General features: G+C 48.9%; 1 protein-coding gene across 1 annotated transcript in view; it reads right to left on the reverse strand.

The window, feature by feature from the left end:
- Positions 1–5,553, reverse strand: part of RNF165 (ring finger protein 165) — a 98,465-nt gene extending 92,912 nt beyond the window's left edge. Inside the window, exon 1 of the mRNA XM_032859477.1 lies at positions 5,449–5,553. Within this exon, the coding sequence (XP_032715368.1) occupies positions 5,449–5,509 (61 nt within the window). The 5' untranslated portion in view covers positions 5,510–5,553. The remainder of the gene's footprint in view (positions 1–5,448) is intronic.
- Between the last annotated feature and the right edge of the window lie 15,263 nt (positions 5,554–20,816).

A 20,816-nucleotide genomic window follows, 5' to 3' on the forward strand; every position in this document is an offset into this window, starting at 1 on the left:
GCTTCATCTCTCTACAAGGTCTGTGGTGTAGGATCTAAGTAACAGATGGCTTTTCCAAAATCCTGGAGTCAAAAGTTATTAAAACGGATATGTGTCAGATGGTTGAGAGAGTAGACACAAAGTACAATGGCTTTGTAACGATTGGATCATCCAGTCAAGGGGAAAAGGGCTTCTTCATCTGAATGTGTTTCTTCTGGCAATCTGGGTGAAAATAGAGCATGATTTGATAAATTGCTGAAACATGACTTCCCATTAACCCCACTAGCTTTCTATATTATTACTAGGTTACGAGCCCATCCTTGCAATTCTGACATACATCACACTATTCGAGAAAAAGAGAATCTTAGAGCCGGTTAACATCAATGTAATAAAAGCCACTGCTCTCTAGGACAAAAACGAGGGTCATCACCTGATTTGGAGGGTAGTTTTACCACTGTTGAGGATGGGAGGGAGAATGGTTGCTTTTGCTTTCACCAATAGGAACAAAATTAAAAGTTTCATGTCAATCGAAATAAAAGAAGGAGGAGGAGGAGGAGAAGCAAATAACAAAAACAAAAAATCCTTGAAGGCCTGCATAGCTCCTCTCGCACCAACTACAGCAGGAGCCTCCTCTGGGAACGTCCATGTGTGTCCATGTGTCACAGTAAATCAGCTCAGCTCTCCCACCCAGGCTGGGGAGAGCACCAGAACAAAGGGCCAGAGCAGAAAGGGCAGTAATGGGAGGAGAGGAGAGTCCTACCAAGCCACAAAGAAGGCAAGGCAGCACTGGCCAGGCAGGGTGCACCTATGTGGGGAAACAATGCCAGCAGAGGGGCAGAGGGACCCTGGGACACAGCCCCAGGGAGGGAGGAGGAGGTAGGGCCCAAGGAAGAGCAGCTCCAAAATGATGACCCTTTGGGGGAACCATGAATTTCTTTAATCAACCCGCTCCCTCAGTGTCTAAAATGCCTCATTTAGCAAGACTTGTTCTGGGCGGAAACTGAATAGGTGTAATTGACAAATGCTTGAATTTGGGTTCCACTCTGGGGGAAAAAATACCTCTCCACTGGCTTCTCAAATGTAATTACGGAAAACAGATACACGTTAAGGGCTCTTCTTCCAATTTAATTTGGGGGTAGGTCCCGACTTCCCTCCTGATCCCCACCCCACCTCCTACACACACACACACACACACACACACAGACAATGGCAAAGATCTGGCTTTCTTTCTCAAGTGAGGCACTAGGACCACAGATGAGGCAGCTGTCCGGGAACTAGGCTATAATCAGCTTTGACTGGCTTACAGCCTACAGAGGACACAGACCCTCTTATTTCTACAGTAACAGGTCAGGCTGCTGACCCTGGGATAAATGTGGGGGTGGTCTGAGTTGGTTTCTGTTCTCAACATCTTCCTTATGCAGGATCTCAATGCAAAACTTACACTGCAGGTCCCAAGAACTTAAAGAGGCACATATAAGAAGATGCTTTAAAATTCTAGACCATGGCTTCAACTACATGTAACATATTACCCCTGGCATGATTTTTAAGGACAGTAAATCAATGAGACAGTAAAAGGAAAAGTTAAAACACAACTAAAAATGGGTTTTGCAGGCGAGTCTGAAATGCTACAGATTGCTAGTTAAGAACAGTATCCCTTTTCTCAACCTAAGTGTTATATCCCCTCCTCTTCCCCAGCATCACAAGCTGAGAGCCCTGTAACTTTGAAACTATGGTGAAATGCGCAGGCTGCACAGGTGACCAAAGATAGGGGTTGTCTCTACACAGCTGAGCTGTTTCGGTGTGGCAGGGCAACTGACCTTTCCCATGGCCCCAGATGTCTACTGTAAAAAGATATGGACTAGTTGGTATTAAAGTCACCATATCTGTACCACCAAAAAAAAAAAAAAAAAAAAAAGAAAGAAAGAAAGAAAGAAAAAGAAGGAAAGGAAGAAAGAAAAAGAAAAGAAGACAAGAAAAAGAAAAGCAAGGAAAGAAAGGAAAAGGAAAAAAAAAAGAAAGGAAAGTGAAAAAAAAGGCATTCACTCGAATCTTACAATGGGAGGTGGGAGTGGTGGGTGGGTGGGGATAGAAAAGCAAGGGGGGGGATCTAAACAGCAGGATACGACAATAAATGGGAAAACAGCAAGAGAAAAAGCACACTAGGTTAATATAGGAAAACTAGTTCTTTATTGAGAGATTGTATATTAGTATTAGTGGATTCTGTGTGTAACAATGTCATCATGCACACGATACAAAAAAAAAAAGGCTGGGCCCACCATGCTTCGGAGGGAGCAACAGAACAAAAGCAGCGTACAATGAGCAGATGGCCCGGGCTACACGACCACAGTACGTTTCAGCAGGGTGACACCTCTAACCGAGCGCTGTACATTGTCAACTGGGGGATGTCAAAAAATACAGATCATGCTTTAGTTTTAGTACAAGAAAAGGTGAAAAAGATACACAACCAAAAGGATATTTGATACAGAAAAAATTACCCACAAAATAAGAACAGGAAGTAATTCAGCACAGCAGAACACGCTATCCCTGTTTAATGGAAAACCATTTTGCTGGGGATTCGTTTTTCTTTCTTCTTCTTTTTTTTTTTTTTTTTTTTTTGGTTTGGCTCTTCCTTTTCAGATTGCCAAGTGGCAATCTGGGGCAGCCACTTGGGACTTTATTTCGGAAGGGCCCTCGAAGTAGGGACCTTATTCTTACATCACTGCCGTCGTTTTGTTTCAGTTTTCAAGCAGGTCCGGGCCGGTGAGGCAGCAGAAGGGAGCCGGCTGTTAAAGGGGCAGTTCTGAGGGCCAGGGCGGATGTCCAGAGATGCTCTTGACATCGTACCCTTAAATAATTAAGACGCCATGGCCGTGGCTCCCCCTTCAGCCAGGGACCTTGCTGCACCAAATTTTCAGAGGCTACAGAGTAGCGGCAACTGTCATTTCATCAGAGATTTTCATATATATATATATATATATATATATACTTAGTATTTTTTGCCTCCGACTAAATGTACTCTCTTCACTTACGCCTGGGTGTTTGCCAAGAAACCAGCTGATGGACACCCAGGTAAGTGGGAAATGGGGTGCCGGAGCCTCCAAGCCAAGGCAAAAGGAATCCACTTAACAGGGATTTACAGTGCAATGTACTCAGCTAAACAAGATGAAGATACAAAAATGGTTATTTCTCTACATCTATTCTGAAATGGCCTACATCCTACACTACTACAATGGAAACTAAAAAGAACAGACTTAAGCTGGCAAGCTATCTAACAGTTTTACAAGAAGATTGTGGTGTAGGACCTTGTTGGGTTAAGCATTAGTATCCTCTATCGAAAGGTCATGAATTCTTATCTCATTGTGCTAAATTTTACCCACAGCCCGACTCACCCTCCACCCTTGAATTTCCTGTGGGCGTGTTTGCCATGAAAGTAAACTTTGACTGACTGGGGCAGAATTTATTGGGGGGTGGCGAGGGAGGGGGGCTTGGGGGGAGGAGAACATATCAAAAATAAAATTTAAAGGCAGCGGAGCAATTTGAATTTCAAACCGTAAAATCGGCATCCTGCAATGGTATTTAGAGATCTGCGGTATTAATGAGGATGATAATGATTTAATCAGGATAATTATACTTTCAGGCTCAACATCCTTCTTAATCATTTTTGAATTTCTGCCTAGTGTAATGTTCCCCACCCGTTTTGAGAGGAAATGCCAAGTAAGAAGACATAATAATTGTGTGTTGGGGGAGGGGGCTGGCATTTCCAGGGAGCGCTCACCCGGCCCCCGCCCCCATCCTACTCCTCACACACCCCCTCCACACCCCCTCCACCGCTAGGCCGGCCTGAGATAGGGATACTGCCGCTTAAATAGCAATGCTTTCCTCAGATGGAGACAGGAGATGGTTAAGAGGGGTGTCACAATACAGCTAAATGCGGAGGCAGAAGGGTCACAGCGCACACAGCAGCGAGTTGACCATTCACTGAGCTACACAATGAAGAAAAAAAAAGATTTGATAAATGCAGAATGTCATCATTCTATCATCAACACAAAAAAAACTGCGGTTCAAACAGGCCTAAGGGGGCCAACCTTGCCTTTTAGGTTCTGGGGAGAGGCGTGGGGCTGGGGACAGCTGGGCTGGAAGAAAGAGGGCCGGGCTTTCATTTGCTTGCCCAATCGGGCCCCTGGGGCGCACTACAGCGCTGGCCCCGCGACCCCACCCCCTGCTCTGACTCGGTGGAGCAGCCCTGGTCGCAAAGGGAAGACATCATTCTGGGCGGGAGGGAGGGGGGAGTGGGGGAGGGCCTTAGCCAGCAGGGATTTAAGCAGACTTGGAGTGGGAGAGGGTAGCAGAAACATTTCCAAGAAGAGAAATGTGAGTCCAGAGGCAGAATACAAAAAGAAAAAAGAAAAAAAAAATGAATCTAAATGCATCTCGAATTCGCTTTGGGAGGTGGGAATTTTTGATTAAAAGAAAATGGAAGAAATGTGGAGGGGGGTGGGGAGAAGAGGGGGAAACCAAGCTATTGTTGGAGCAGAATGTAAGGGAAAGGGGATGTGGGGAAGGGGACCGTGCAAACACACCCCATATATCACAGTTAAAAACAAAGCCGGCGCCGGCCTGCTGCTTTGTCAACGCCTGCCCAGGGCAAAGGCCTGGCGTGGGGGGCGGCTTCCCACTTCATCCGCACACAGCGGAACACCGGAGGGCCGGGCACCCCGCTCCGGCCGGGACCAGGGGTGCACAGCAGTGCACGTCTGACTCCGAGGCGCACACACACTTACACACGCGCTCACATACACACACACCCAAGCATTTTGAATCCATAAATGCAACTGTCATACAAAGACAATGGGGGGGGGTAGAAAAAGGGCGACACAAAAAAAGGGTTAAAGGGGAGAAAAGGATGGGACGGGACGGGAAATCGTGCAAGTGCCCACCGGAGGGTGGGGGCTGGGGCACGGGATAGGGCAGATAACCAGATCCCAGCTAACCAGCCAGCGGTACCGATAACCAAAAGATGAAGGCATACAAACATAAAAAACACAAAAACATACATATGCCTCAAAAAAACCAAGTAACAGAAAGCCAAGTACGCTTGCACACACATACACACGCGCGCGCGCACGCATACAATCATGTATCTCTCTCCTCCTTTCGATCATACAGGGCTAGGTATTAGGGGAAGGGGCTGTGATCTGGGAGAACCGCGTCCACCGCAAAGAATAAAAAATGGGGCTGGGGTTGGGAGGGACCCAAATTCGCCAAACCCTAACTTCACTACAAAAGCTCCCACGAGGGCGGCCACCCCCACACTGGGGGTCCCCCAAAAGGGAGAGGGGAGAAGCCACCGCTCGCCCTGCGTCCCCGCGGGTGTGCCCTAAGCCCCCCGCCGCCCGCGGCGCCCGCCCCCGCCCCGGTGCCTGCGCCGATCCACGCTCCGAAGCGGACCCCGAAAGGAAAAAGCGATACCTCTGTTTCGCACAGAGCCAAACACTGGAAGCACGAGATAGCCGACGTGGACCAGGACCATCCTGGCTCCTCGCGCGGCGGCGGCGGCGGCGGCGGCGGCGGCTGCGCGCGGGCCCTTTGTGGCGCGGCTCCGGGGCGCGGGCGCGGGCGGCGGCGGGGCTGCGGGAGCCGCCGGGGCGGGAGGCGGAGCGCGGGGCGCGGGCGGCGGTGGGGCGGCGGCTGGCGGGGAGACAGATGGCCCATGGAAAGGCTCCCTTCCCGGCCCCTCTCGACATTCAAAGGCGCTGGGGCCGCAGCTGCCGCCACACAAAGGCGCGCGCAGCCAATGGGAGCGGAGCGCAGCGCGGCGCGGCCTCGCCGGAACCGCGGGGGACAGCGGGGACCGCGGGCGCGCGGGTGGCGGCGGTGGGGAGGGAGGGGTGACGGCTGCGAGGGCGCGGGCGGCCAATCGCCGAGGCCCGCGGCCGGGCGCGGGGAGGGGGTGGGGGGAGGTCAGCCCCGCGGGGCGCGTGGAGACTGGCGCGGGTCCCTGGCCGCCCGCAGGCCGGCGCGCGCCCGTGCAGCGCCCCGCACACACATCCGGGCGGCATGCGCACGGAACGTGCACACACCGAGGGGGACGTGCACCCAGCCATGTGGAGGTGCGTTCGTGCGTGCGGAGAGACTGGCACGAGCGCACCAAATGCACACGACCCGGAGGTCCTTGCACACCGCGCACAGGTCACTCGGGGACGTGCGCATGGGGGCTGGCGCACGTGCAGAGCCTGACTGCGGGCACAAGTGAAGGTGGAAAGCGAGCGAGCAGCCGCACACAGGACCCAGGCACTGACACACAGACATGCACACACCAAAAGCCTTGTTAAGGCAGGACACGTGCCAAGAACACATTCCCAAAGACACACAGAGGGGACACACAATGCAGATATGTACAGTCCCAGGCTCCCTCCCCGTGGCAACGCTTTGTTGCTTTTGCAGAGCACAAAGCTCACAATAATTATTCGCTGAATTGAAATCCACTCATACACTGAAGTATGTGCGTGGATTCCATACAGAGACTCACTCACCCAGAAAACCCGGACCACTTGGTCACCCTCCGCCCTGCTCTGACACGCCCACTTCCTCGGCCGGAGGGCATGCATGACATCAGGGCTAGCAGGCTCCCTGGCATTCACAGTGGAGGCACAGTCACTGTGTCACATGTGGCCCGTGGCTGGCCTGCCAGGTACAGGCACGACAAAAGGGAAGAGGCTTCCCCCTCACAGCGGCATTGTCAGCGGCTCAACCCACGTGCTATGAAAATTCCCAGCACAGCCCCAGACCAGGCTCACAGTCCACACCCAGGCCAGAATCCACCTGGGGAGCCCATCCACAGGTGGATGGATGGAGGACACTTCCGACGTTGGGACTTGTCTCCAAAACCCAATGGCTCCTTTATTTAACGGTAAAAATCGGTAAATGGTAAAAATTAGATGGTAAAATCACAGTATGTGAAGCTAAAAGGAACCCAATACAACCCAGGCTCCTGGATCATTCATTGAATACGTGATGTATTTGTGTCAAGGCATTGCGGGGCCATGTAGGGCCCCCCAACATCCCAACCCTTATAGCACAGAGGGGCCTCTGCACTGTAAACGCCATCACCAGAAAGCCTGCTAGGTGCAGACGTGGAGCTTAGCATAGGGCACTGGGAAAGGGGACACATAGGAGGGGCAGCTAGCCCATTTGGGGGTGGGGGTGGCAATTGGGTTTACTTGGGAAAAGTGACTTCTAAGCTGAGACAAAGAATGAAGAACGGCAGATGTGAGATGAGGCAGACCCAGGGCACACCATTCACTCCCAAGCATACATAAACCTCGACCTCTTGCCCCCAAACGCCTGTGGCTGCCCCCAGAGAACTCCGAGATGAAGTGGGGGGGAACCTCCCACCAGACCTAAGCCCCGTTCTTGAGGGTCATTTCAACAAGCTTCTGCCACCATCTCTTTCCTGCTTTCATGATCTGTCAAATAAACAATGCCACCACTAATAAAAATCTTAAAAATGAGAAGACCTTAACAAACACCTAACTACTAGAAGGTTTTCCTGGTCTATTTCAGGCTTTGCCAACATGCATAGAGACCAGATTTGTCATTGAAATCTACATATTTTTTATTCTGTGTTTTAATATGAACATTTTATCAGAGACATTTCCCCATCCTTCTATACAATTATCTTCATAATTTTCATTTTAAATGTTTTCATAGTATTCCAACTAGTGAAATTTCCGTGAAATCACTTAATCATGCTCTATTCTAGGGCATTACACTTGCTGCATTACTAGAGACCACACAATAAGCTTCATGCCTATAGCTTGCTGCTTTGGTTGAACTGTAAGCTTAGAACAAACTTCTAGGGTTGGCACTCTTTTTGTTTTTTTTAAGATTTATTTATTTATTTATTTGAGAGAGAGTATGCACACAAGCAGGGGGAGGGGCACAAGGAGAGGAAAAGAGAGAATCCTAAGGTAGACTCCCTGTTGAACCCACCAGGTGGGGCTACATCCCAGGACCCCGAGATCATGACCTGAGCCGAAATCAGGAGTAGGCTGCTTAACAAACTGAGACCCCCAGGATCCCTTAGGGGTGGCATTCTTAAATTGACAAATATGGAGAAACTGTATGGGTCTTGCTACATATTGCTCATGAGAAGATTAAACTCACTGTCTGTAGTACTGGGATATGTGGTGTGCCAATTTCTCTGCAACCTTGCTAGCTTTGAGTAGGGAATTCATTCTCTCTCTCTCTCTCTTATCTGACTTTATACTCACAAAGGCTTATATTACTACCTAATCTGATCTAGATAGCAGAGTGGTTAGACTGTAAACTCTGAAACCAGACTGCCTGGCTTCACATGCTGGCTCTGCCACTTCCTAGGTTGGATAAGTTACTTAATGTCTCCAGGCTTTGGTTTCAATATCTGTAGAATGGGTGTGATCATAGCAACCTCCCTCATAGGATTAATGTGAAGACCAAGTGAAGTAAGTACTTACAGAATACATACAATAGCGCCGGCAATTCCGCTCTTAAGTTTTTGCCCCTTTACTGGTCCATCTCTCCTTGCCCACTAACCCTCGCCCTCCTCCTACTATTTATGATTGCCTAGTTAAAGCATTTAGTGTACATTGTACCATATATGGACCATCCATCCAACAAAAGCAAATATCAACGAGTTCCCTGTAAACCCAGGGAAATCATGAGTCCAGCTACTAACTGCATCCTTCTTACACATCAGAGAAACATAACAGACAGATGCCCAAATTCACCAGTATTCACACACAGGCATGAGCCTCCTGCTGAGAAGGAACTATTCTAGATTAGGAGGAGGGGTTTCATTACCAACGAAACCTTGGGTATTTACCCAATGGTATTTACCATTCCATTACCATGCACCCAGCTGTGTAATGGGAGTAATAATGATCCCTGTCAGACTACCTCAAAGGTGTACTGTGAGGATCCAATGAGAAGATAGCTGTGGAGTCTGTAAAGAGTACGGAAAATTCTAGAAACATAAATTTAGTGGCATCCCCAAGAAAGAAATATGACTATTGTTTTGCCCATCTCCTTATCTTATGGATAAGGAAACCGAAGCTCAGAATTGGGGTCATGAACAAGGGTGCTGCCATTCCTGGCTGAGTTAGAACGGGAATCCCTGTTTCCTGTCACATAGCCTGGCATTGCTGCTACTTCCCACTGGTTCTCCATCACGCCAGGATGACTGTTTTCCACTCTCCTTCCCATTAGTTAATGTCCACAGAAGTACAATGATGCAGATTCCTGAGAATAAGTAGATTTGTAGAAATATTTCATTCATTGTGGCTTTCTCTTTATGTGTGCTTCCACCCCTGCCAAGTCAAGACCAAGAGCAAGTCTGCAGGCTTAGCGGGAAGATATGTTTAAAAACTGGAAGGTGAAGGTCAATCTGTAATTCCTGATCCAAACTGGAGAAACATGGCCCACTAAGATAGAGATAGCACCATCACCTTGGACCTTGACCCACACCAGGATTCCTCACTCTCTTTTGCCTCCACCTGGGCCACCCGCAGAGGGGAGGATCTACAGACCTTCATGTTTCTGGGGCCCAGGTGCATCTGTTTTAAGAACTACTCCTCTGGAGCCCAACATTAGATCTAAGTGATGACCACCATTGCCCTTTACTCGACAAATTGAAGCAAACCCAGCACATCAGCCTCATAAACATGAACAGTTGTCCAAGGCAGACAACAGAAATTCTGCTCCTCTCCAGCTTAGGCTGGCATCAGGTAGACCCAGCTTTGGAAATCTGTGCAAAACAGCTGGACTTCTGTAGATATCCCTCTGTGATGGGAGTCACAACATCTTCTGTGCTCAACAGGGCAGGAGTTCTAGATGCAGCCTCCTCCCATGGAAAGAGGCACAGTGGGGCACAGACGAGGACTGGGGAGTCAGGGCATACCCTTGAGAAAATAAAGAGGGATCCCAGAGAAGCTGCCCATTACCAGGGATGACCATGAGTTGGGCAGAAGCCAAGGTGGGCTTGAGTACTTGAGAAATCCTTCAGGACAGAGCAGAATTAAGAGGCACCTAAAGGGTGGGTCCATTTGCAACAGGCTGAGAAGATGAGAGATACAAATCATGAAACCAGAAGTAAACATAGGAGGAGGAGGAGAAGGAGCTGGGGTTGGGGGGAAGAGAAGGAAGTGGGGGAGAAGTGAGGAAATAGAGGGAGGGAGGAGGAGGAGAAGAGGGAAGGGAAGGAAAGGGAGCCATAGCAGCAGCCCAGGAAGAGTGAGGCCACAGGAGAAAGCTCTGTGCTCTGCACTGTGCTGTGACATGGGGTGGAGGGAGCAGTTGGGACAGGACTGGGGACACATGTGTTGCAGAAGCACACGCTAACCAGACTGGAGCTTCCCTCAGCTCTTATTGGGTGAGCCAACAAGAAACGGACCAGGAACTGGGGACCATGATCCCCTTCTCCACTGTAATAGGGAAATTATCTGAGCCCTCTGACTGCCCAGGTTAAGGGCTGAAGGTTCCAGAACCCCTGGCAGTGAGGGGAGTCCTATGACTACATCCTGGGGAAAGGGATGGAAGCAAGAATTTTATGGGATGGCTTTCTTAGAAAATAGAGCTGTTTTGAAGGATGCCAGGAAATCATTTAAAACAGGCAAACAAACAAGCAACTGATAAATAGAATCAAGCATGCATCTGCCTTTCCTCTATGGGCTCTGTTTCAGGTTAATGAAATATTTGATGAGAGGAAGTTCCTCTACAGAAGTTTTGGCTAATAAGTGAAGAAAAAATGATATAATGAGAATATCATCATAATGAAGTAGTAGTTCTAGGCAATGGCCATTGACAGCTGTTAATGTCACCAAAAGAGAGACAGTGGGAGGTGACAAGTCTCCTAATAGAAGAACAGTCCACTCCCTATGAAGTTGTCTTTCCAGAAAATGGAACTTGAACCTAATCAGACTTCTAGATCTTAATTCCCAATTGATAGGAAGCACAAGAAAATGAGAAACATATAAAAAGGTTACCATTGGGGGTGACCAGGTGGCTCAGCCAGGTTAAGCGTCTGCCTTCGGCTCAGGTCATGAACTCAGGGTCCTGGCTCCCTGCTCAGTGGGGAGTCTGCTTCTCCCTTTCCCTCTGTCCTGCCCCTCACTCGTACTTGCTCTCTCTTTAATAAATAAATAAAAATAAAAAATAAAAGATACCATTGGATGCAATGAGCAGAATCTAAATCACAGAAATACTACAGGACAAACCAACCATTTTCTTCAAAAAGTGAATTACAGGGCAGAAAAAAGGAGACAGTGGGGCAACCTATAGAGACAAAGGGGATACATCAACCAATGCAGCATTTAGACTTTTGAGCAACATGATTAGAACAAATAAGCTATAAAATAATTGGGCCGATGCAGACATTGGATATTAGGATATTAAGGAATTGGGCTTTTTCAGATGGGATAATGGTTTTGTGGTTATATTTACACAAAGCATCCTTGTAGTTAGATGTTTTGCAGAAAATATTAAATGACGTTTGGGAGGGCACCTGACTGGCTTAGTTGGTGGAGTGTGCAACTCTCAATCTTGGGGTTGTGAGTTCGAGCTCCACGTTGGGTGTAGAGATTGCTTAAAAATTATAAAGTCTGGAAGGTTCTTACATTTCCTGGGGGGAGGAGTATAGCTGAAACCAAGTGGACACTTAGATGATAATTACTGAAGTTGAATGACAGACATGTGGGGATTCGTTATATTATTCTCTCTACTTTTGTGTGTCAACATGAGATGGTGAAACACTATTTCTGGGCATGGCTGTGAGGGTGATTCTGGAAGAGGTCAGTATTTGATCTGGTACACAGAGTAAAGGTGATACTCTCCCCAGTGTGGTTGGACATCCTCCAATCCCCAGAGGGCCCCAGTAGAAGACAGAGGTGGAGGAAGGGCAAATTTGCTCTCCTGCTTGAGCTGAGACATCCAGCTTCTCCCATCCTCAGACATCAGGGCTGCTAGTTCTTGGAACCTATGCCATTGGCTCCCCTGGTTCTCAGGCCTTCCGGTTTAGATCAGAACTTCACCAGTGGCTTTCCTGGGTCTCCAGCTTCCAGAGGGCAGACAGTGGGACATCTGAGTCTCCATAACCACATGAGCTCAACCCTTAAAATAAATCTCCTGCTATCTATTCTGTTGGTTCGGTTTCTCTGGAGAACCCTGATCAATACAGTGTATATTTGAAATTTTTCAAAAATAAAAGTAAAAAATAAAACACACATGAAACAGCACACATCCTTATACTCTGCTGGCACACGAAAAGATGTTTCTTCTGGCTGGGCAAGTTAGGAAATGGTGCTTGTTCCTCATACTGGATACGGCCTAGGCCAGAAGCTCAGCTGATTGTCAGTCCCCAGGCATGACCTCAGACCGTCTGGGTGAGCTGGATCCAGCTCTTGGCAACACGGATTTCTCCCGCTTGCCAGCCGGTTCACCACCACGGGTTCCCTGCTTCTCGGTCTTCATATGGGAGAGAAATAAACTCTGAACTTATTTAAGCCACTGTTTCTATGGGTCTCTGTGTTCATAGCCACACCTGATCCTAACTGAAGGGAGAAGGGACCAGTACTCTGAAAGACACACCGACAATACTGCGCGTATTCAAATTGAATGTCTACCGTCCGGTGGATGAGTTAGGAACTGCTGCAAAAATATTACATAAGAAATAGTCATAAAATCACAGAGGCACTCAAGAAGCGTGTAAGCATTGATTCTCACAGATCTGCGGGCAGGCGGGCCCTGCTCTGCTCTGAGGCATCCGGGCTGGCTCTGCTTCTCACAACGGCCAGTCTCTGAGTTGCGAGGTAGCCCTGCTCCACATGTCTCTCATCCTCCCTTAGCAAGCCCAGACACGTTTTTCTCTGGCAGTAGCCAGTGGAACCAGGCAAAGCCTCATATGGAAGGCCAGTGGTGACTGGCTTAGGCAGAAGCCCAAAGAAGCCAAGACACATGGTGAATCAGGGAAACACCGAGTGGTTTCTTTTGATGAGAATAGAGTGTGCGCGCGTGTGTGTGTGTGTGTGTTTGTGTGCCCAGTGAAGAAAGTAAGAATATATTTGGTAAGCTTTGGGGAACCCTAGAGGTTTTGGAGCAGAGGGCTGAGCTGATCGGGAAGAGAAATCCATCTATGCACAGAACAAATGGGCATGGGAGCAGACTCTAGGGTCTAGGAAATCAAGGGGATAAATAATGAGGTGAGATTGAAAGTCAGACTTAGGAATAGCACATTGATCCAAAGTGCAGGAGTATAAAGAAGGAATAGAGGACACCCCTGACGTTTTTAACCAGGGAAAGAATGTTCTATGAGTACTCCTCCCTTTATGAGGATGTCGGATTCTAAAGGTGGTTCCCAAGCCCCATTATTCCCAAATCCAAGGCGATTACATATACCTGTCTCTGAAAAGGTATGCTTTAGTCTCATTACCTTTGTAATTATCTCATTCTTTTACTATCTTTTCCACATTTTCTCTGATTGTATTCTTATTAGACATGAGGCAATTATATGCATTCATAAATCAATTCAAATGTAAGGGTCACCATAGCAAACACGTCCCAGGCTAAGGAAGACTACAACGGTGTTGCAGAATGCTAGCAGCCCCCATTTTATGTTTTCCCCTTTTTTCTTAACCATACAATGTCTGACTTCTCATTGGACATATGGCCACCTGGACTAAGGACTACATTTCCCAGATTCCTTTTTAGCTGTGTAACTAAGTTCTGACTGATGGACTGAAAGCAAGAGTCTGTGTGCTACTCCCAGGAAGTATTCTTTAAGGCAAAGAGATGGCCTTTCTTCTCCTCTTTATCATTCATACTAACTGGAAGATGGCTGTAAGGGCTGGAGCTAGAGCAGCCATTTAGGACCATGAAACCGACAGTACATAATGAATCTCATGCAGCTGGTGGAGAAGCAAGTCTGAAAGAGTCTGAACACAGGATGATTTCATTAAGCCACTCTGCAAGCCCCAGATGGCCTCTCAGTGACTTCTTTAAAATAGAAAAGAATTCAGCGTCTATCTCATTGAAGCCATTGTTACTTTGTAGCCTTCTCTCACTTCCTCCCACGTGCAGGCAGATATAAAATCACCACTGATTCCTGCCTATGTGGGTAGTAGACAGAGGTGGCATGCAAGGCTTTGTTCAGGCTTCTGAAAATGTGTAAGTTCTCAGTTCCTAAAGAGAGACTCTACTTTCATGCCCATCAGGAAGCCACGAGGAAAAGAAGAGCGGGGGGAATGTACCCGAATGTAATCAGCAAATGTTAAGGACGGCTGGAACAAATTGGGCGTGACAAGATGAATGGCTTAGCCTACCCTTGCAGGCGAGGGGGACATGACGACTTTATCTCATTCCTCAGTTCCCTCATTCTTCCTTCTTGGTCGGTGGGGTTGCAAGAGGGGTGGAAATCCCTGTTGCAGGCAGAAGGGCAGTCCTAGATTGGCCAGGGAAGAGGGGCTGGTTCTCACACTTCGTTGTGCATAAGAATCCTATGGAGAACGTGCTTAAAAGGTCCCAGCCCCCAAAAGTCTGACCAGGAGGCCCCAGAGCAGGACCCAGGAGTCTGCATTTTAGCAAGCCCTACCTCTTCCCTGGTGAATCTCATGCGGATGGGGAGGGGCCAGCCGGGAAAAGCCCAACTGTGATGGCTAGACGGTCAGCCCCAAGGGCAGCTTCTGCCGTGTCTGCTTGGCACAGCCCACAGCAGACTGCAGCTCGGTCTTCAGTGTCTACCTCTTGCCAATGGGGAGCTGCTGGGCCATCTTGAGCAAGAAAGTGACTTTAAAAACACTCCCACTTCTGGCTCTGCTGCTCTGGGCCTGCTGAGGGAGAACAAAAGAATTTCTAATCCAACAGGAACTGAGGCTTTTCTTTTTACAAAAATCAGATTCTCAGGCCAATATTTTGATCCTCAACCTACTTTCTGACCTTGCAGCCCGTGTCTGACTGGCCCGCAGTGAACCCTGTGTTAGTATTACGTGACCCATACTTTGAGAGATGGGGCCTGGGGACGGTGCTGAGGGAAGAGACAGGGTGTGGCCATGAGGCATTTGGGGGCCTGAAGCCTCCTAGGGGCAGAGCCTCCCAGGGGCATCATCACACCTCTCCCTCACAGTGCTCCTCGTCTCTCCCTGCAACAAGCACAGAGGGGAAAGCGAGGCTCCAAGAAATTAGATCACTTCGTCCAAGTCAGGGCACAAAATTTCTACCCAGGTGTGCCATCTAGGCCTGGTCACCCCATCACAGGACACCACGCATTGCTGGCATCAGTCACTCTACGTCCCAAACCCCAGAGGCCAGGCTAGCCCCTCACCCTGTTGGAGGCATTGGCTCCACTTTCAAGCGGAACTTCAGGGACCCAGACTTCCCAGCCCATCCCCTCTGCATTTGTCCCCAATTCAGGCACAGTGCCTTAAAACACCCCACCCCTCACTCCTTTGGGTTTAATGGCTTCAACATGTGGCCTTGGGGAAAAGCTATAAATGTTCTAGTAAATTCATGTAAGAGCTGCTCTCTAACCTGTCAGCCCTCTAGTAGCTGAGTCTTCCCACGGCTCAGGAAGTGCTTGCCCAGGGCGTACTTACCACAACCTCTGAATCGACCAACAGAGCCTTCTGTCTCCCCTCTCCCTTCTCCCGGTCCCCTGTCCCTGCTTCTCTGGATAGCATGGGTGCCCCAGGTCGGGTTCCAAAGATAAGAGTTGCACATTTGGGCCCGGCAGAGGGGTGGATCTGACAGGCTGGTCCTCAAGACGGGGAGGGGATTAGGGCAGAGGACCAGCCCCTACCCTCTTCTAATGGGCCCAGAGGGAGGTAGGAAGAGGTCAAAGGCCAGCCAGACCTGGGGATGTCCCCCTACGAAGCAGCTGCGGTCCAGGCTTCACCACAATGTGTTCAGGTTACATCATTAGGGTTGAATTGACGTTGATTACAAATAATAACTGCTCCAAAGCAATGCCAGATGGGGAGTGTTCAAACTGAATGAAAAAGGAAATGAGCTGCCATCCGCAGGGACAAGGGCTGCACGGGAGGCCTTGGCTCAGGAAGTCTCAGACCCAGAAGAGAGAGTTTACAAAATCCAGTCCATCCCCCAACTCAGGAAGGGGATCACCGAGTGTCACTCAGCAGGAATACTTCCTGAGACCAGGGGCTCCTACCTCATGTGTCTGTCCTTCTGGGGCCCATCCATCCATGTCTGTACATCGAGGGGTTCATCCGGGTGCTCTTCAGGGTCCCTGACTGAGCTGACGCTCCCTGACCCTTGGACTCTTAAACCCTTTTGGACATCTGAGCCAGAGGACTTGCGCCTGAGGTCACAGCAGTAATGGCTGATGGGAGTCTCAAGTGTGTCCCCAGGGGCCCGCAGCAGTTTCACCCTAGCTACCTCCCTCCAAGGCTGCAAGAGTGAGTCCCAGGTTCCTGCATGGCTCAGGAGGACAGGGGACCGTGAGACACGTGGAAACTAGCAGAGGTGAGAGTACAGGGGACAGCAGCATTTCCTGGCAGCCAGGACGTGGTAGCCCCAGGACCCACAGGGCGGCGGAGGCGGGCTGGGGCCCCACACTGTGTAAACATCCTGTGTTCTAGCTGCACAGCGGCCACTTGTGGTAGGTAGCGGTATTACTCCCATTATACAGACAAAGGAACTGAGGCTCGAGAGCTTCAAAAATTTTTCCATAGTGACCTAACTAGTAAGCCTCGGATCCCTGAGCCCACACTTAATCACCTCACAGGCAGAGAGGTAACGACTATTTCTTTTCCAGCCCAAAATAAAAGGATGTGATTTGGCAGAGAGAAGAGGGAGAACGCTCCACTGATCTGTCAGTCAACGGACAGCTGGTCAGTGGGGGGTGAGCAGCTGGTCACCCAGTCAGTCAAACAACCAGATTCATGTCGTCATTGGCTCACCCTAAGTCAAGAGCACACGATGCTCTGGGATGTGAGACTTGGGGGAAGACCCTGTCCCTGCCCTCAGGGCACTTAGAACATATGACTGGAAAACAACCTGACAAGGGCTGTGTGCCTCTGATCACAGAGGACATCTTGAACTAGGAGATGGGCAGAGAGCTGAGGACAGAAGCCTCACAGTGGAGGGCACATTTAGTGCATTTCGAAGTAAGGCTCAGGAAAACAGCATGGCGGTTTCTTAAAAAGTGGAACATAGAATTAATTACCAACACTACTAGATATTTACCCAAAGGATATAAAAATACAGATTTGAAGGGGTACATGCACTCCGATATTTATAGCAGCATTATCAACAATAACCAAACTATGGAGCAAGCCCAAATGTCCGTCAACTGATGAGGGATAAAGAAGATGTGGTGTATATCTACATGGAATATTACTCAGCCATCAAAAATAATGAAATCTTGCTGTTTGCGATGAATGACGTGAACGGAACTAGGGAGTATTATGCTAAGTAAAATAAATCAGTCAGAGTAAGACAAATACCATATGATCTCACTCATATGTCAAATATAAGAAAGAAAACAGAAGAAAGAACATAAGGGAAGGGGTAAAGGAAAAAAAAGAGAGAGAGAAACAAGCCACAAATGATTCTTAATGACAGAGAACAAACTGAAGGTTGATGGAGGGAGGTGGGTGGGGCGGCGGGCTAGCTGGGTGATTGGTATTAAGGAGAGTACTTGTTGGGATGAGCACTGGGTGTTGTACGAAAGGGTTGAATCACTGAATTCTACTCCAAAAACCAATATTGCTCTACATGTTAACTAACAAAATTTAAATTAAGAAAAGAAGAAGAAGAGTCCTAAGAGAGCTTGCTTCCCCTCTGCTCTCTGTCCTATGGGGACACAGTAAGAAATTGGCCTTTCTACAACCCAGAAGAGGGTCCCCACCAGAACTGGACCATGCTGGCATCTTGATCTCAGACTTCCAGCCTTCAGGCCTGAGAAAAATAAATTTCTGGTTGTTGAGAAGCCACCCAGTCTGTGGTATTTTGTTATACCAAAGAACCAAACTAAGACAGCCTTTTTTTTTTTTTTTCCAGGAACCAGAAGAATCCACCAACATATGGGAGGACATCATCACCAGAGAGTAGTTAACCTGACAAAGAATCAGCCCCAGTTCTGAAAATAAGGGCCCTAAGCCCCCAGGATGATCAGGCTTCAGAGGCAGCATTTGAAAGAAGCCCAGAAGGAATAAAGTCAGCATCTTTCCAGTGTGTGGTCCAACCTCCCTGCTCTCCGCAGCTCCCAGCCACATGGATGCAGAGGGCGCTGCCCGCCTTCCCCAAGGCCAGTGGGTTGGGTTGTCCTTGGACACGCCTGGCTGGGCATCATGCTTTCTCACCCAAATAGTACCCGCTTGCCCATGCCTCCCTCCTTCTGAGCTCCCTGTGAAGGCGCTGTAGGTGTGGGGGCTCTAAGAGACCCTGAGAGGTTGGGGCTGTGGGGGTCCGTCTGGAGGGAACGTGTCTCCGCCTCCCAGCTGCAGCCATTTGAGCCCCTGCGGACCTGGCTGAACTGCCTTGTGGCAGAGAGACAACATCAGCAGGACCAAGCCTCCACCAGCTGCTCATCACTTGGTAGACTAGTTGGAGCATAGCAAGGGGGCAGCAAATTGGCTGACTGAACATGGGCACCTAGGCTTGCTCCCTTCCAAAATTCCTACAACTAATGAAAATATTTTTCTTTAAGATATAAATGTACAAGGACAGAAGAGACAAGGCAGAAGTTTGCAGTGATAAATTTAGGCGGGGGGCGGGGTGGCTGGAAATGGACAAGTGGTAACTGGACATGGGCATCCCCCAAGGAGCGAAATCCTAAACCAGTGGGAGAGAAACTCAGACAGGCTCCAATTCCAAGGCAGAGTTCTCGCTGTGCTCAAGTGCTGATCGCAGCCCTGGGAGGAGCAGGAAGTAAGGGGGCTGGTGGGGATGGGGAGACCTGGGAGGCCATGGGTCCTCCACACCCCACCCAGACTCCACAGTGCTGGGCACCTTTCCTTCTCCCTCAGGGCAGGCACTGGAGCTTTATTCTCTGCAGAAGATAAAGCAGAGAAGACAGGATTTGGGAGGGATTCCGTCTTGGCCGACCCACCCTCCATTTCTCGTTCCCAACCCAGCCCCCACAGCACTGGCACCAGGCTTTGCCCTCCAGGCAGGAGATCAGAAGACAACTCTCTGGGCACTTGACCACCCAAAGGGAAAACCTAAATAAAGACATTGACCCAGAGGATCTGCACCAAAAGGTCCACCAAGATCACCCTACAGTGAGGCTCAAAGTCAAAGTGCCCCAGTCACTACTCATTTTCCAACGAGCCCTTCGTTTCCTCTCCATTCACCACTATACTTAATTACAAGCAGACAACCAAAGGTTACCAGACTTCTTAGAAAGACCTTTAATAAGGAATCTAGAGACCAAATGACCTAAGGCAGCAGGAAAGATAAAAAAGATTTTTAAAAGATCATTAATATCCCCAGAGAAATAAGAGGCATTGCGTACTGAGAATGGAAGGTTGTTTTTTAAAAAGACCATTTAGAGAACAACAAAAAAAGAATGATTGGAATTCCTAAACATGTGAACAAGCATGGGAAACTCAGCGGGAGCACCTGACTCTCCCATGATTCCACAGAGACACGTGCTGGGGCCGGGTGCAGCTGGGATGCAGCGTGCGTCTGGTTCTAGGCGAGGGACCTCCTCCTCGTGGGGAGTCTCCCTCTCATAGGCGACAGTGGAAAGCAGCTTCGTCAAGGGGGTAATCGTGGGCTGTTGGACCAGACAGCCTGGATTCTGGGTACCTAATGTTTGCTGTTGCTGGGGAACGCCAGCTGCTTGGCATCTGGAGACCTTGGGGTCTCTGGGGATTTGTAGGTCTACTCCCAGACCCCCACTGGGGGCAAATTGGAGAGAAAGCTGTTGTGGGTCCAATAAGAAGCTAAATTCAGGTGTGGCTCCTCTTACCAGGAGATGGGGGCCCCGGCTCAGGTCTAGGCAACCCACAGTAGGTTGCCAGGATCTTCTTAATAATTCTGCCCCATGGGGGATGCCTGGGTTATTCCAGGGGTTAAGCATCCCACTCTTGATTCCGGCTCAGGTCATGATCTGAGGGTCATGGGATCGAGCCCCAAGTCTGGGCACTCAGCACGGAGTCTGCTTGATATCCTCTCTCTCCCTCTTTGTCTGTCCCTCCCCCTGCTCATGCTCTAAATACATACATACATACATAAACAAAATCTTTAAAAAGTAATAATGATAATTCTGCACCACGGGGGCATCAGGCTGGCTTAGTCAGAGGAACATGTGACTCTTGAGCTCAGGATTTTGAGTTCAGGCCCCACACTGAGTGTAGGGATTATTGAAATAAATAAAAACTTTTTTAAAAATAATAATTCTGCACTGTAAAGACTGAATAGCCCACTAAGCTTCCAGCATAGTGGCTGAAAACAGTTCCATGCCAATGTATATCACTGGTAGTTTCCAGAATATGAGGACAGGAGAAAAATCTGGTAAACTTCCAGGGAGAAAAGTGGGGTCAGTGCTTCTAATGGATTGGAGCCTCTCAGTAGTCATACTGGCAAAGAAGACAATAAAGCAAGGTCCTCAGTATTCTAAAGGAACATGATTTCTGTCCCAGAATTCTATGTTCAGACTAATTTTTAATCAGGTAGGGGACGTGTACTTTTCAGCCATGCAAAGTCTCCAGAAGTCACTAGTGCAAACCCCTTCTCAGGAAGCTACTAGAAGTTGTTCACTAAAATCAAGAAGGATGGATGCAGGAAACAAGAGATCCAACCAAAAGAAAAGTCAAAGGCGTTTTCTGGAGGACCATGGAGGGAGA

This window comes from Lontra canadensis, unplaced genomic scaffold, assembly GCF_010015895.1.
Source record: "Lontra canadensis isolate GAN:19392208 unplaced genomic scaffold, GSC_riverotter_1.0 scaffold17, whole genome shotgun sequence".
Lineage (NCBI taxonomy): Eukaryota > Metazoa > Chordata > Mammalia > Carnivora > Mustelidae > Lontra > Lontra canadensis.